Source organism: Motacilla alba, chromosome 2 (assembly GCF_015832195.1).
Source record: "Motacilla alba alba isolate MOTALB_02 chromosome 2, Motacilla_alba_V1.0_pri, whole genome shotgun sequence".
NCBI classification, from domain to species: Eukaryota; Metazoa; Chordata; class Aves; order Passeriformes; family Motacillidae; genus Motacilla; species Motacilla alba.
Genome location: NC_052017.1, coordinates 149,577,544 through 149,594,098, shown reverse-complemented (window position 1 = coordinate 149,594,098; position 16,555 = coordinate 149,577,544). Strand labels below are relative to the sequence as shown.

The 16,555-nt window shown below is 48.2% G+C and overlaps 1 protein-coding gene across 9 annotated transcripts in view; it reads right to left on the bottom strand.

The window, feature by feature from the left end:
- Positions 1-16,555, bottom strand: part of ADGRB1 (adhesion G protein-coupled receptor B1) — a 280,607-nt gene that overhangs the window by 145,271 nt on the left and 118,781 nt on the right. For 7 of the 9 annotated variants that reach the window (XM_038127279.1, XM_038127278.1, XM_038127277.1 and 4 more), the window contains exons 3-5: positions 14,589-14,747; positions 6,543-6,650; positions 268-432 (exon numbers count right to left, since the gene is read on the bottom strand). In XM_038127279.1, the coding sequence (XP_037983207.1) occupies positions 268-432; positions 6,543-6,650; positions 14,589-14,747 (432 nt within the window). The remainder of the gene's footprint in view (positions 1-267; positions 433-6,542; positions 6,651-14,588; positions 14,748-16,555) is intronic. The other 2 variants (XM_038127283.1, XM_038127286.1) reach the window with 2 other exon arrangements.

Genomic DNA, 16,555 nt, shown 5'->3' with positions numbered 1-16,555 from the left:
AGAAGGAACAGGGAACAAAAACCACCTCCCTCCAAGAATTACAGAATCATAAAATGGTTTGGAATGGAAGGGAACTGAAAGATCATCTAATTCCAACCACTTCCCACTATCCCAGGTTGCTCCAAGTCCCATCCAAGCTGGCCTTGGACACTTCCACGGATGGAGAAGCCACAGCTTCTCTGGGCAACCTGTACCAGGGCCTCCCCAAAATATCACAGTGGAGACACCACAGGTAGCCAGTCTCCCTCCCCTGCTGGCCACCAATACCTGGGCACACGGCAGAGTTGTTGCACTGCCTCTGCTCCCGGAGAGGGCCACTGCACTGGGTGCTGTAGGAAGACGAAACACAGAACCTGGTCCTGGTCTGCCAGCCCTCCCCGCAGGTGGTCGAGCACACGCTCCACGGGGACCACTCCTCTGCTGCAGGGTCACCTGTGGGGGTTGGAGCACAAGGTGAGGATGTGGCATCCTTGCATCTCCAGGGAAGAAGTTTCCAAGTGACGCTTGGCCGGTTGTGAGATCTGTGAGGCTGCAATGTGTCCTGCAGGTGGGGTGAAAGATGGGTGGCGGGGTGTGAGGGCATTGGGGAGAAAGTGTGAGATTGAGAATGGGCTAAAGGGGTTTTTTGGGTGCTGTGTAGAGCTGTAGGACACAGACATTATGAAAAAAAAAAAAAGGAAGAAAAAGAAAAAGGAAGCATCAGGTCATTGGGAAGGGCAAACTCCACCTCTGAAGGTGGTGTAGCCACTCCAGAACCTTGTGAGCTGGGATAGGGAACTTCCATTTAGAGATTGTACCAACAGGGATTAGACAGAGTAAATTCATCCATAAACTGTTCACTTTTAAAGGTTCAACCCCTTTCCCTGCCTTCACACAGCCCTGCCAGTGCAGAGTGGCAGAGGAGAAGCTGACAAAGTAGAAGGTGATGGTGCCTAAGAAGGGCCAGCTGATGAAATCCCCTGAAGTTTTCTTGGCATCTCCTCTACCTGTGGAGATCTGCTGTGAGCATGTGACACGGAACATGGATGACTCTTCCAGGGCATCACACAGTCCCTATCAACTGCTTATCTGATGGGGCAGCATTGGAAAAGCAACTAAAAATATCCAATTGGTGGGAGTGAAAAGCACTGGGATGTATTCCCTTTGTCACTAATATTCCTGCTGGGGCTGTTTCAGCAGCCACAACCTCCAAATAAGTCACCCTATGTGTGAAATGAGCAGGGAAAGGATGGTTTTCCATTAGTTTTCATAGTCAATATTCTACCCCTTAAAGAGAAATGTTTTTCTTCCCCACATGCAAACAAAAGCTGGCTCTGTTCTATTTAACCAAGCCATGCATTGTTTTGGTTTTCAGATTTTTCATGGTTTGCTAATAATTACACATATTAAACCTGGAATGTAGCATTTGGTATGTATAGAACACAAGCATGTGGCAAAAAATAAACACCAGCATAACAGAGGGGCAACCCCTTCTCGTGACAAACTCTTCAGAACCTCAGACTGCCCCGTGTCTCATCCCAAAAGGATGCATTTGGCAGACTGTGGGTGGTAAGAAGGATCACAGCACTGGTAAATTCGACTCCAAGGGTCATCCAGGGAGCCTGGATGTGCTATCCCCCACCACCACCCCATTCCCTAAAAAAGCTGGGCAGAGGATGCTGTAATAAACTGTCTGGCGGCAACGTGGAGAAGGAAAGAGACTCTGCAGCTGGAGATCTCAGTGAGGGTTATAAACCAGCTGCATGAAAATGTCAGAGCAAGAACTGTGGTGGCAACTGTAAAGGTTGGTGACCACCAAATTTCCCAATATTGCCTAAAACTGTTCATGTCTGGGTTTTTCCTCAGGGTAGCTTATTTATTTGCTTGTTTGTTTATTTATATTTATATTTTTATTTATTTATTACTGTTTTCCACATGCAATGTAATTTCAAGTGTTTGTGGCTCTCATCAATCTGCTCTTTGGGATTTTTTTGGTAGTTATCTGTGTTGTTTGGTTTGTGTCATGCTTTTCAGCACATCTGCTTTGAATGTCTCCTGTCATTCCGGCAGCTGGGAATTAAAAATACACCCACTGATTGAGGCCTGTTGAATTAATATGTGTTGAGGGGGAAAAGTGTAGAGAAAGACCTGTCCTTGCTGTAAAATTGACAGAATTTCACTCCTTCATTTATTGTCTGGACAGAGAAAGAGGTGGAGGTGAGGATCAATCTTTCCCTACCTCATCTGTGTCATTGCAATGATTATCATGAGGTGCAGCTGCTGTTGTTCATTAAGCCAAAGTTGCTCAAAATAATTTTCTTTTGTGTTTTAATTCATTATTCTGCCCATCTGGTCCCAGTTAGATGAAAGTTATGGACCACTGGTCTTTCCCTGGGATGTGTAGGAGACATTGTGTGTTTCCAGGCTTTGAGGCTCCAGGAAAACATCAGTCCCATGTCCTGTTTCACAAGTATCAGATCTCCTGGTAGAGAGAGATCTGCATTTCCATGGCAATTTTCCTGCCTTACCAACCTCCAGCTCTGTCAGAGCCAGAGTCTTGCCATGCTCCAAGCTCACCTCCAGCAAATTACATTTATGGTACCATCCCTTCATCATTTGCCATCCTGAATATCCCAGACTCCAGCAGATCCCTCTCAGGCCCACAGATCCCAACCATTCCTGCTCCCTTGCCTGCTTGGATGCTCCATGAACTGGTGGAGCCTCTGCATTTCTCCATGCACGCTGAGCAACCTCCCCAGTTCTGCACCCAGAAGCCCCCAGTCCCTCAGGGGCAGGAAGCTGGGGGTTTTGGTAGTTAAGCACTCCCAAGTTTGGGTCCTAAAATCTTTTTGGGAGGCCAGAGGTGGGACAGGGGAAGCCTGTAGAGACACAGGAGCCTCCTCCGTCAGCAGCTCATGGCATGGAGAACCCACCATGTCACCGACCTCCCCCTCCAACCTGGCTGGGGTTTTGCAATCTCCATATTCAGAAGAGTTACAGTGTCACTGGATGAATGAATGGTATCTCTGGAGCAAATCCCACCTCTCCTGTCTCTTCCCTCTTCATTATTTCTGGCTTTTGCCCTTTCACAGCAGAAATAGCTGTGCTTAGAGGTAAATCTCCTCAATTATAGTCCCTCACATTGCACGAATCCCTGGCTTTTAAACCCATAATACAGTTTATTTTGTAAGTGCTGGTGACTCCCTTGGGCTTGGTGTCATTCTGAACCAAGCAATTCATCTCAGTCCACTGGGACATTACATCCAGCCTAAGCTCAAGCCTTGCACAAATTTAACTAATTTTCAAACCAAGCAAGACCCAGTTCTGAGACACTCTCAGGCATGAGACAAATTCACTCTCTACTCGAGAGAAACACAATAGTGCCCATTATCAAAACTATGAGTGAGAAGAATTTTTGCACTCCTGCAGGTCAAATGGCAGCAAATGCAAATTAGTGAGTGACGTATATTGCAATTATTCATCCCAGAAGTGGATTCTTACTCTGGCTTTTGATATAATGGCAAGATGTCTACCATGCTCATTGGGTTTGAAAGCTGCCTAGTCCAGCTCAGTGCTGTTTTTTTGTTAATTCAACCTGCCAGAGATTACAGAATCATGGAATGGTTTGACCTGGAAGAAACCTTAAAGATAACTACCCCCAGCCACAGGCAAGAACACCACCCACTATCCCAGGTTTCTCCAAACCCCATCCAACCTGCCCTTGAACACTTCCAGGGATTGGGCATTCATAGCTCCTCTGGACAACCTCTGCCAGGGTCTCACCAGCTTCATAATGAAGATTTTAGTTCTACTATTGAATTTTAATTGCCCTCCTTCAGCCTAAAGCCATTGCCCCTTGTCCCAAGGCCCTCTCCATGCCCTTGTCCCAAGGCTCACTCCATGCCCTTGTCCCAAGGCCCTCTCCAGTTCTCTTGGAGAATCTTTAGGCACTGGAAGAGGCTTTTAGTTCTCCCCAGAGCCTTTGTTTCTCCAGGCTGAACACTCCGAAGTCTTTCAGCCTGTGTTCATAGCAGAGTGGCTCCAGCCAAACTTGTCTTCATCCCCAGAGGAGAAGGGGCCAAACCCTGCCCTGCAGCACCACCAGCACCTGCAGGCAGCTATCTCAGCAGGGTTGACTTCTGATTAGTCCTGTGATGGCCCACAGTAGCTTAGGGATTAACAGGAATGTCCCAAAGGATTTTTCAGGGCTCTCTATCCCACTTGAAATGGGAAGATGGCCCTTGCTGCTCCCACAGATCCAGGTGCAGAAGATGGAGAGGGTCCAGCAGGTGCTGCAGAATGAGACATGCGGGGTGTTAATCCACAGGGATTTGGCACTGCAGTCCAGGATCATTCCAGCTCCTGGCTGCGGTGTCCCCATCAGTGCCTGCAGCTGCTCCATGACTCTTCTTCCCTCAGCACTAATGGAGCAGCACATTCCTTTTATCCCTCTGCCAGGAGCCCTCTCAGTTTGGGGTCTGTCAGTCTGACATCTCCCCATGTGCCTCTCTGCTCACATCCTGCTGCTGGCAGAGTCCTCCTGAGCCCGGAGAGCCCATGCCAGGGACCTGCTGGGCTGGATCTGGCTCCTGGGCTGTTGCTGGGAGAGGCACATGGGCAGCCAGCAGCACCCTAGCTGAGAGCACAGCCCTGCCACAGCCTGGGAGCCAACAGGACCTGGGAACCAGGGATGTGAAGGGCTGGCAGGATAAAGTGCTGCTCTTCAGCCGGCCAAGGCTGTCCCCTCATCCACAGTCCTTATGGATGGCATCAGCTGATTTCTGTATTTCATCTTTTTCCAGGTCTTGAGTAGTTGTGAAATGTCTTATTCCCTACAATCTGTGCCCAAAAGGAAGTTGTGGGCTTTGCTTCTGCATCCTCAGCTAAAAATTCCCTCTGATCCCTTTTTGGACTGTACTATCTGTGTCCACATCTCCTCCATCCTGATTTCATTCCAACCTGGGACAGCAACAGGGATGTGGGAAGCTTGCAGCAGGACAATGCACATCTCCCAGCCCATGTTGACCTCAGGGATGCCACAGCCCAAGCCAGCCATGCTGCAGGAGTGGCCACAATGGCAGGGAGGTGACAGAGATGTCACTGAGCCCAGATCCAGCACCCACCTGCACGGCGGGAAGAAATGCCAAACTATAAACCTGATGGTTGAGTTACAGGCTGGAACATGAGCTCTGGGGAAGCACCTGGGACCAGGCAAAGTAGGAACAACAGGGGCCTGCCTTAAAGTGCCTTCCTTTCCTCTGCATTTGGACAGAGAGATTAAGCTCGGCTTTTCCACGTTGTAGCAATGCAAAAGTCCTCCCTCTCCTTCAGGTTTTTACCAGACTCCAGGGATCCATCCTGCAGGCAGTGGAGCTGCTCTCAGTGGAGGGAGCAGAGTCTGTGCAGGGTAGAGAGGAAATTGAGGCTGACCCCTGCTTTGTGTTGAAAACCACAACCCCAACAAGTCACCCCCAGGTACTCCACACCACACAGACTCCTGACGCTGCACAGTGGCAAAGTCCTCCTGGGCTGGGTGGAGCACAGGTAACCCACACCAGAATATGACCCTCTCTCACATCTTTGACTTCAAATCACCTCTTTGAAACCTTTCTAGAGCACAAAATGCTGGCAAGGTCACTGGGCAGTGATTTTTAACCTCTGGCCAGGTTCAGCACACTGTGCTTTGCCTGAGATCCTCGATGTGCTGAGATCCTGCCACAACACAAAGGCATGAAGGGAGAGCACAAAACCTTTCCAGACTGAATCACAGAATCACAGGACGGTTTGGGTTGGAAGGAACCTTAAAGATCATCTACTTCCAACACCCCTGCCATGGGCAGGGACACCTTCCACTAGATCAGGTTGCCCAAAACCCCATCCAACCTGGCCTTGAACACTTCCAGGGATGGGGCAGATCAGATCTGGCAGAGATCTAGGTCAAATTCATCCCCATCTTCCCAGATCATGCCGTCTGATATTACTACACATTATTCCCCTTCTGTGGCAGAAGGGTGGAAGGTCCTGCTGCAGAACCCACTGGAGACAAGTCCTTGCTCAGCACTAAAGACCCAGGGACAGAGGAAACCAATCCTGCTCTGTCCCCACCAAGCCCTGCTCACCCTCTCTCACAGCCAATGGGAAGGCATGACATGGACATCAGCAAAGGGGCTGCATTGCACCAAGGTCAGCTTTGGCTTCATGAACCACGTGTGGTTGGATAATTCAGACAAAGCAGCGACTCAGAAGTAGGCAGGGTGATGGGAAAACATTCTGTGGGGATGGATGGTCTTGTCAGGGCTTTGTGTCCGTCCCTTTTTGCCTTCTCTGGCCGATGGTGACGACACAAAACCCCGTGGAGTGATGGAATGGGAACACACGGGGCGATGACCATTGGTTCAGCGCGTGACAACACGGGGGGCACGTCCCCCACACTGACCTGGGGGGAAGGAGATGGTTGGGGGGGGGGTCATTGAAACAGTGCAGAGAGCCCAGCCCAGCTGGGCAGTGCAGTGAGCAGAGCAGTGTCCCAGCTCCAGAGGCCACTGTGGGAGGTCAGAGCTTACCTATTTGAGGTGCAGGGTACCCGTAGTGCTGCAGTTCGTCAGGGTCCTCTCGCTTTCTGTTATCTGTGGACCTCAGCGATTGGCTTCTGGAATTATAGCGTCCATTGGCTATGGCAAGGTAATGGGTCATGTAAATACACCTCGGTTCACTCTGCAAGATCTTTCACTACAAAGGTTACACGCATTAACAACAGCGACCTGTGACGTTCCCCTGACATGACCAACCTGCTTTCCAGCCCCAGCACCCCTGGCCACCAGTTTTCCCTGAGGTTTCAGCACTAAGCAGCCTGGAAGACACAGGCTGGTTGGTGGTTCAACCCCTTTATTTTGACTGAGATTTGGGACCATGCAGAGTATGATCCCTTATGTCTGGTCTTTAATTAATTTCAGTGGTTTTCTAGGGTGTCTGCACTCCTTGCTGCACTTGTGAAGGATTCATCCTCTTCAGACGTGCTGGCACTGCATCCCACCACCCCTAGCGGTGTTTTGAGATATATGGTGGCAACTGGCAGGGTGTTTTTGGTGGGAAATTCTGCCTTGCAACCAGCACCTGCCTAGAAATGCCCTGTTGAGGAGCCAGAAAATGCTGAGTAGAGCAGGCAGGTGAGGCCAGGTGGAAAGGAAAGGGATATCTCAATAGAATGTCTCTTTCATAGACTTTACCCTGCCACCAGCAACAAGGAGAGATGAAAGTCTGGTCTCAGCAGAGTACCAACAGAGCTAAAACTGGGAACTTTTCCTTCTCAGTGAGAGACAAGCTCCTGACCCTTGTGTCCTACTGAAAATCTCCCAGTGGAGCCCACAGTGTGGAGTTCAGAAGGTAAATAATGCATCCACAGTAAATCAAAGGCATTTTACTGTTCCTTCCGAGCCCACACTCTGCCAGCTTTTCATTTTCTTCCCATGTGGATCAGCCCTGAGTTGGCTGGAGGGAAAACTAAAATTTCTGTTGTCTGTACTACTGGACATGCTGTAACACTGACACATTCCCTTCCTAGCAAACAGAGAAACAACCCAGCAATAACGACCAAATTCCATCTACCAGGAGTGCCTGCTGTAAATTAGGAGAGCTCAGCTGACTCCACAGGAGTCACACAGAATAGCAGAGAGCAGAGCTGAGCCCGAGTAATCTGTGATCTGGCAGCCAATTTGTTTCCAAACAGCAAGTACCAGACAGAAGATCTTTTCCCCCAAGGAGGCAAAAGAGTCAGACATCTTTTCAAGAAGTATGAACTGCCAAGGGTTAAAATGGTGACAAATTTGATCCCGGAACCCTGAGAAAATTAATAAAGGTTAATGAAGCTTCAGTGTGGTAGCAGAAGTCTTTATTGCCATCCAAAAAGGGAAAGCAGAGGAGGCAGAGGAATGATTCAGAGAGTCCCTGCCAGCAGCCAGGCTTTATATTCAGCAGTTTGGATCATGGGAGAGTTTGTGAAATTGCATTATTTACCATCACAGTTGCCTGAAAGCAGAACTTGAGGAGTCTAGGAATTGTCACATGGACTCCTCCAAACGTTCCCAGCACCAGCTGGCTGCTGGCTGGAGGGGATGGGATGGGGCAGTCACCCACCTGCCATCCTCAAGGGAAAGATACCCACAGCCTGAAATCAGGACCACAAACATCCTGATTTCTGCAAACACCTTGTTTTTGTCTGGCTCTTTCCTGGAATAGAAAGGTCTCAAACCCCTTGCTTTTAAAAGGGGACTTTTGAAAAAAAAAAAAATCATGGGACTTTCCTGTGGGAGATTCAGTTCAAAAAAGACAAACTCTAAGTAGTTTTCCAAGACTCATTTTTTTGAGTTTGTTAGGAGACAACTTATTCCCATATTTGGGACTTCTCACATCCCCACCACCCATTCCTGGTTATACCCACACACTTTCATCTGCTGCAATTTAAGTCCTCTCCATGAAATCTCACAAACCACAACAACACACAAAATCTCCATCTGCATCACATCCCATGGGCTTCCTGCAGACTTATTTACGCTGGGAGGAGAAAGTGGGGCTGGGCATCAAGGAGTAGATGTGGAGCTTGGATGGCTTTGTCCCCTGCCCAGAGCAAGGAAGGTGACAGGGAAAACCTGGGATTGAATATCCCCAAAGCAGTCAGTGTTCACAGATGGACAGAGACATAGGAGGCAGCACAGAGGGATGGAAAGATAAAAGAGCAAAATAGAACTTTTAATTGCAAGTCTAACACCCTGAACCTTATCTCACCAATTATTTGGGCCCCGTGTCACTGACATCTCCTAATGACTTATCCCAGTCTTGAAGGACTGAATGATTTCCTTTGCTCCTTGACAGGTATGTCAAGTCTGCACTGTTATTTCTCATGCTAATTAAAGCCAATTAGGCCTAGAGGCTAAATGAGGGCCCTTCCAGCTTCTCCCAGGATTCCCCCCTGCCAGGGACACTCCACTGCTGAAGGAAGCCTTCCTCCCCTTTGGAAAAGGATGTGCAGAGAAGCCAGTTTGTCTCAATTTAGCACAAAGCACAGCTGAGATTTAATCTGGACAGTTTCCCTGGAGAGATGCACAAATCACTCCTGGTTCCAAACAGAGCAGGGAGACACCAGGTTCCTTCAGAACACGGGGAAGTTGGTGCAAGTGTTGCTTTGGTGTGGGTGCCTGAACTTTATGGGGTGCAGGTAAAAAACTAAAGGCAGTGGGGACCTGGTTGGATTTCAGCAGCCTATTTTCCCACATCAGGGTCAGTGGAGAGGAGTAATTCCAGGATTAACAGAAGACCTAGACCAAATTTACATTCCAGCTGGGTAAATGCAGTGAAAATGGCACGAAAAACCCAAGCACCTTTCCAATGCCAACAGGAGGAATAGAGGGATAATGCTCTTGGAACCAAACAGGGATGTTTCAACCGCAAGCAGAGGCAAGTACATGAGATTTTGAAAAAAACACAGCTCAAGTGTGGATGTGGAGGATGATCAGTGCTGGCAGGAGTGGGAATAGGAAGCAGGTGACCAACACTTCTAATGAGAACATGCCATGTGTCAGACAGCACCTTGCAACACAACCCAGGGGAAAATAAAATAAAGGCAGAGACTTTGAAGTGTTGTGGGCTAAGGTTTTAACATCCAAACATGTCTCACCGCAGCTACGCACTCTGTACTCATCCCCCAAACAGGAGAGGGAAAGCAAATAGCAGGATCATGAAAATTATTCACGCAAGGTGGGATGGTGGGAATGAAGGGATGAACCAGAGCAAAAAGTGGAATGGGATTATTAAAAAAATGCCCCAAACATTCAAATCAATCTCTCTGCAGTAAAACTGAAAAGAAATGTGGTGGCTACGGAGACTTGGGGGCATCTATCGGCTGCTAAAGTGTAAAACTGAAAAGCACAGAATTACTAACAACCCCTAAGCTCCAAAATCTCAGTGGATGGAGAAGAGGGACATTTTGGAGGCCATTGGATATATTGCAATTACACCCAAAGCATGTCAATTTGAACATCTGAAATTTGTGAACACATCACTGGAGAAGATCTGGGATTCTCAGATGTGAAATGCCTGAACCACCAGTAAAAAAGGGGGCAGGGCAAAGTCTCTGCAGCAGCAGCAGCAGCAGGTACCTACAGGACCTCCTCCAGCTTGCAGTGAGTTCTAGCCTGGCCTGCAGGGAATGAAGATGCTCCCACACATGCCCTGGATATTTCAGCTCTGTGGTTGCAGAAAAAAAAAAAAAAAAAAAATCAGGGGCGGCAGAGACTGAGACTGAGGTTCAGCCTTGGGAATGTCATGTGGAACATGCAATCCTTCACACCACTAACAGCTAAACAGCTACATCCTGAACCTGCTGGAAGCTGAAAATCCAACCTGGAACACCAGGACTGTGCCAGTGTCACTCTCCTGCACCTGACATCAGGATGTGGTCACCTTGGGAGCTGTAGCTTCCCAATCTGCATATCCATAAATGTCAGGGATGGTTCTGCAGCCTCTGCCAGGTGGGATGGCAGGATTTCAGCTGGCTCCTCTGCTGGTTCTCCCTCCCCAGGAATAAATGCAGGCTGACCACATCTCTGATTGTCCTTACATTTCTCCAGCACTGCTGAATTCCGATGCTGGGGTCGGGGCTGTGATGGTCCCCCTCTGGTTTGGATGTTGTCCATCCTTGTGAGGACACTCTGCCGGCCAGGTTGTGAGCAAACCCAGAACCCTGCAGCCAAAAAGAGCCACTGGAGCACATCCCTTTCCATCCACAGTGGGTGGACCTGGGAAGTTCCTCTGCAAGCTCCCACCACACCTGGGTTGGCATCTTTTTCCCTCTCTCTATAAAACAGCAGCTCCTGCGCAAATCCAATAGAGGGAGGAAATCTCCTCTGTCTGTGCTGGGGAGGGAGATATCACCAAGTCCTTTACCAAGGCAAAATCAGAATTACAACAAAAACTTTGTGTTTTCCTTCAGCCACAAATAAACTTTGCGTTTTCCTTGAGCTGCCACAAATAAAGGCTCTGCCTAAGCCAAGCTGCTGTTACCAGACAAAGCTTCCTTCCCAGTCTGGGATGAGTCTTCAATACAGTTTTTCCTCAGCATTCCACAGCTTTTGGTTTTGCCCATGGAAAACTTACCTGGCTCACTTCCTGTTTGGCTTGGGTGTGTATCCCTGGGGAAATTTAGCCAGAAGATCATCAAGCAAGAGACTCTATCACATGAAACAGCACAGATGATGGCCCAAACGAGTGGGAAAACACAAAGACCATATAAAAATGGTACCTGTGGGGTCATTCAGCCACCCCTGTGCACTGATTTTAACCTCTGTGGCCTCCAGGCAACGTGTTCAGACTCAGCTCTGGGGCCCAGGTGTCTGCACCCACATTTTGGTGACAAGGCTGGCACAAGTCACAGTTTTTGGGAAAACTGAGAGGTTTTTCCTACCATTCCCACTCCTGCATGCTGAGACCTGCTGAAGACCCACCAGGGGGCAGCTCTGGAAGAGTAAAATGGCAGGACCTGGGCAAGGTCCACCGGAGGGAAAAAATGCGTCACAAGACAGCTTTGGAACATTTGTCATGGCCTGACAAAATAAAACAATGAAACCCCCAAAGATCTTCCACAAAAGTTCCTCTCAGCAGCTCCAGGGAGCTGAATGTCATCACTCTGAGAAGCTGCCACAGAGCCTGGAGATCCAATTAAACAGCTAAAACACTCCTGCTAATCACTCATCAGCTTCTGAGCCACTTTGGCAGAAGTGGGAGAGGTGAAAGAAAAAAGATAGGTTTATCCTTGTTTTGAAGGCAGTGGGGATGTCTTTGTTATTCTAACCCAACTTGCTTGGCCAGCAATTTCTCAGTGGACAAGTTTCAATTTACGTCCTCAGCAAAGAGGAAAATATCAGGGCACTCATCCCTGTTTTGTTCTGCTGTTTTATCAGGATTACAGATGGTCCTTTGTTCAAGGAAAAGATTTTTTCCTGCTTTTTTTCCCTACTAGAAAATTAAGTTCTCAGCTAGTCACAATACCTGTAGAGCTGGTCAGGTATTATTACAAGCTGCTTAAATGCTGAACAATTGAAGATAAAGTTGTTCTCCTGGCCAGTTCCTCTTTTTTTTTTTTTTTTTTTTCATTTTTCTTCTTCTTTTTTTTTTCTTTTAATTAAAAAAAGAAATAATTAGAATCTATTTAACTGCAGCTTATAATGAACACTTAGAATAATAACAGTTCCAGGGAAAGAACGAACATTCTACTCATCCCTAACAAATCTATCAGCAAAAGTCAATATGAAAAAAAACAGTGACACATTTAAAACAGGATTTCTATTCTACTTTTAAATCCTCTTAGGTTTTGGTGCAGATCAAAGTAAAGAGAAGGAAAAGACGTGCAAGAAAATTAAAAAACCCTTCTTGGGTCAAAAGTGCATCTCCTTGGGCAAAGGCAACAGGGGACAGATTCACTGAGAGGCAACTTCAGAGCCAAGTGAACAGTTTTGATATGAAGAGACACAGGTTCATCTTGAAGTAGGACACAGACCTCAAGATGGGCATAGTGAACTCTTCTGGAAAGATTTATTGCTCACACATCCCCTCAAACCCTTTCCAGCATAAAAACATCAAAATGGGGCTCAGCAGTTTGTCTGCAAAGAGGGTCTTGGGACAATTAATCAGAATTAATTTATTTCAATGAAATAAATCAGTTTGTGCTGCCTGACTCTGTGTGTGTACTCTCCTTCCACACTAGAACTTTCCACTGAGCTTAAAATTCCTTCTTCCCAAATAATCTGACTGAACTAAGGCCATTGCAGTTTGGAGGAAGAGTTGACTGGGAATGCAATGAAAAAGGACAGGAAGAGAAGTGATTTATTGAATCATAGCCCCTTCAGGTATTTTTGCACTTAGGATTGGCTTTGCTGATTGTTGTGTTCCAGAAAAAGTGAAATAAATAATGAGTGAAAACTGATTAATTCTTCACTGCTGCACTCCATGCCATGGAAATCCAGCCTAGCCTCCATGGTTCTCCTTGCCACCAGGAGAACTAACCTCAGGAGATCTAACATGAAGAAGAACCAAAGTTTTGCTTCTGGGGAAGATCAAGGGAAGATGTTATGCCCCCTGCTCAGTGGTGATGAGGCTGGCCCTGGAAAACAGGATCTTCCCCCTCCCACCACTTCAAGAGGCCTGCAGAAGATTCAAACAGGTCCCATGGACAGCTTGGAAGATGGTTAGGGATGAGGAAGGATGTCCTGCAAAGAGAATCTGAGGAACCGGGTCCCCCTGTCCCATGTGTTCCCATGGCCAAAGAGTGACCAGCCCTGCAGATCCACCTCTCCCACTCCCAGTGCCATCTCTTCCTTCACACATTGTTCACCAAGACTGGTGTGGCCCTTCCTCCAACTCCACTCAGGCACACCCCAATCCCACAGCTGGACTGTTTTTAAGGACCAGCTTCCAGGTCCTTGCATTCCTACTCTCCCTGCCACAAGCCACAGCTGAGTCATGACTACAAAGACACCACCAAGCATGGAGGACAGGGATTAAATATCCCTGGTGTGGGCAAACCTCAGAGGGAATTTAGTAATTGTGAGTCAAGGAGATGGAATTCAATATACCAGGTTTCATTAAAAAAAAAAAAAGTCTAAGCCTAATTGCAACATATTTTAAATTTATGGAAATGTTAAAAAATGCATGAAATCATTTTAGCCCTTATTAGAGGAATATATTTATGTCCCTTTATTTGAACTTCCCTCTTATCAGGAGATACTTCCCAGCCTTTGAAGACAGTTGAACTTTCCTTAGTTATTTGACTAGTCAGAGGAGTTCATCAAATGTTCTCTACTCTGAATTTGAAATAAAAAGAAGGGAATAATTACAACCAGCCATTTGCTTTCATTTGTTGAGCTGAGCTGTGTCTGCAGTTGGCTTTTCTTCTTCATCCCCCTCCCAGCACAGCTTCAAGCAATAGAAGAACTGGGGATGAAAGTGCTGGAGGTTCACCAGCTCAACCCATCAGTATCTGACTGGTGGGGGCACTCTGTGCCCTGTGCCCTGGAGAAGAAGACCTGGAAGGAGGATGCATTACAGGGGGAGAGTGGAGCACACACCAAAGCCTTTGCGTCACTCAATCCCTGTCTAACAGCCAGATCTTTGTCTGCATCTTATCACCAGAGGCTTCCATTTGTAAAAGAAAGGGGCAGGGTCACTGCTCTTGAACTAAACCAAGAAGAAGCAAGATTAACATCTCTCTCAGCTTTAATGATTTGGGAGAACTGAAAAAAAAAAATGCCTGTAATGACGTGGCTCCAGGATAAGAAAACCTGATTTAAGCCTGCTTACAGATTCCTATAAATTCTTTGGGCTGCAGGCCTGGAAGGTGCAGGAAGACTGTGCCAGCACGTGTGCATGTGCATGCGAGACAGGCAGGGACGGGCAGGGCCATGCACAGCCGAATCCACACATTCCCCTGAGCTCCCTGCTCCAACACAGCCCTGGGACAGCTTCCCCCAGCCTCTGCAGCACCCTCCATCCTCGATGGGGATGAGGCCATCCTCCTCCTCCTCCCGGGAGCCGCGCGTGCAAGGGAACATGCCTCCACTTACTATTGCAAGCCTTCCTATTGCACAGCCGTCCTTCCTCCAGGACTCCCTCGCAGGCCAGGCCCTCGTTGGGAAGGGGCTTGCAGGAGCGCATGCGGGTCTGCAGGCCGCCCCCGCAGTCCTTGGTGCAGTCGCCCCAAGCCGACCAGGAGTTCCAACCACCTGGGCAAGATCCAGAAAAGCCCCGTCAGCCTCTGTGAGAGCCCAGAGCCCAGGGGAGCCGAGGCAGCACAGAGCCTGCTGTGTACCAGCTGCCGAGACTCAAAACTGGGGTGTCTTTAAAAGTGGTGAGACTGGACACTGCAGGGTAGCCCAGAAAGTCAAGAAGGGGAAGGGAGAAGCATTGCCTGACAGTACGTTGACTTCTCTCCAGTTATTCCTATTTCTAGAGTTTAAGAAGGGCTTGGAAAACACCTTCAGGCCTTGGGGCTGTCCTGTGCAGAGCCAGGAGTTGGACTTCAGTGATCCTTAGGAGTCCCTTCCACCTCAGGATATTCTGATTCCAACTAGTCCTGCTCCTCTTGTGGTAAAGAGCTCCCCTCTGACAAGACCCTCTGTTCATTTTTGGGTCCTGTTGGCTTCTAACCCCAGAAGACACGAGCAAAAACCACTTCAAGGTACAAATCCACCATCAGTGAGGTTGTGTCTCCTTCTGCCACCACACAAATACACAATGTGAGGACAAGGAAGGTGAGAGGGGATAAGGTTCTACCACTCATATTCCCCAAAAAAAGACATTTCTTTTCCCCACACTGCAGACCCCACCAGCCACAGAGAGGAACCGCTCTCAAGGACAGCTTTGGTGGGGGAATAACATGGGAATGACATTCTCCTCCATTCTCTTTGTAGGACACACAGGGAGCAACCTGTGAGCACCATAAGATGAAGGTGCATTTTTGGCTCCTCTCCCAGGCCATGCTCGGTGCTGGTGTCAGCAACGCTCAGCTTTCCCCACAGCAATCTGCAGCTCTGAAAACTGATGGATGCCCCAAACCACCTGGCTGCAGGGATGATCCTGCTGCTTAAGGGAAATTCTGAGCCTTCTCCACCCTGTGTCTTTCCAGCTTCCTGCCAAGAGCAACTGGCCCGGGTGGAACGTCCATAAATGCTGATGGCAGGATGGACTGTGAAGACCATCTGAATCTTGCTGGCCTCCCACAGTCCAAACACCTGCAGGGAGCACAGCAAGGCTGAGTTTTGGGTTGTAAAAGACAGCAGGGGATTATCCAGTCCTTCCAGGTGATGGATAAACTGTCACATCCCTCAGTGGTCAGTTTGCTCCCCACTGGCCACATGCAGCAATCTAAAATGTGCTGAAATAAGCCCTGGCTTCACTGTTTTGCTCCATCGTTTGTCCACCTCATGGGGAGGAGCAGAGGTGGCCTTTCAGCCCTGTGGTGGCCACTTTCACATGGCTGCTTTTCCTGCTGTGAATTGTCTCATTACCCACAGCTACCCTTGAAGATGTTTCAGGTCCAGGGAATTCAGCTCTGTGCTGTGCTCAGGCAACAGATCAGGATAACGAGCTAGAGATGCAGGGTTTTTTGAAGACAGGAGACACTGGGAAAATTCTTGTTTTTAAAATAAAAATGAAATAACCCACGCCCCCCCCCCCCCTTTTTTTTTCTTTTTCCCCTTGCCAACAGCCAGAGAATTCAGAGATGCAGATGATGCACTTCAGCTGACTCAGCCTCTCTAAATTGCTGTTTATGAGATTGTGGCTGTACTCTGAGCTCTGCTGGTCCCTACACACCCTAGACAGGACACCAGCCCTCTCTGGAAAAACAAGCCCAACAAGGTGTCAGATCAGAATTTAGGGATATTATCAGCACCCTCTTGCACAGGGGTGGGCAAATACTCAACCACCTCCACAGGAAAAACACACCAGTTCAAACTCTGCTACCTCCAGCCTGGTTGTGGTTCAACTTTTCCCTCGAGACAAAGTGAAAATAAACACAGCCTCAGCAACA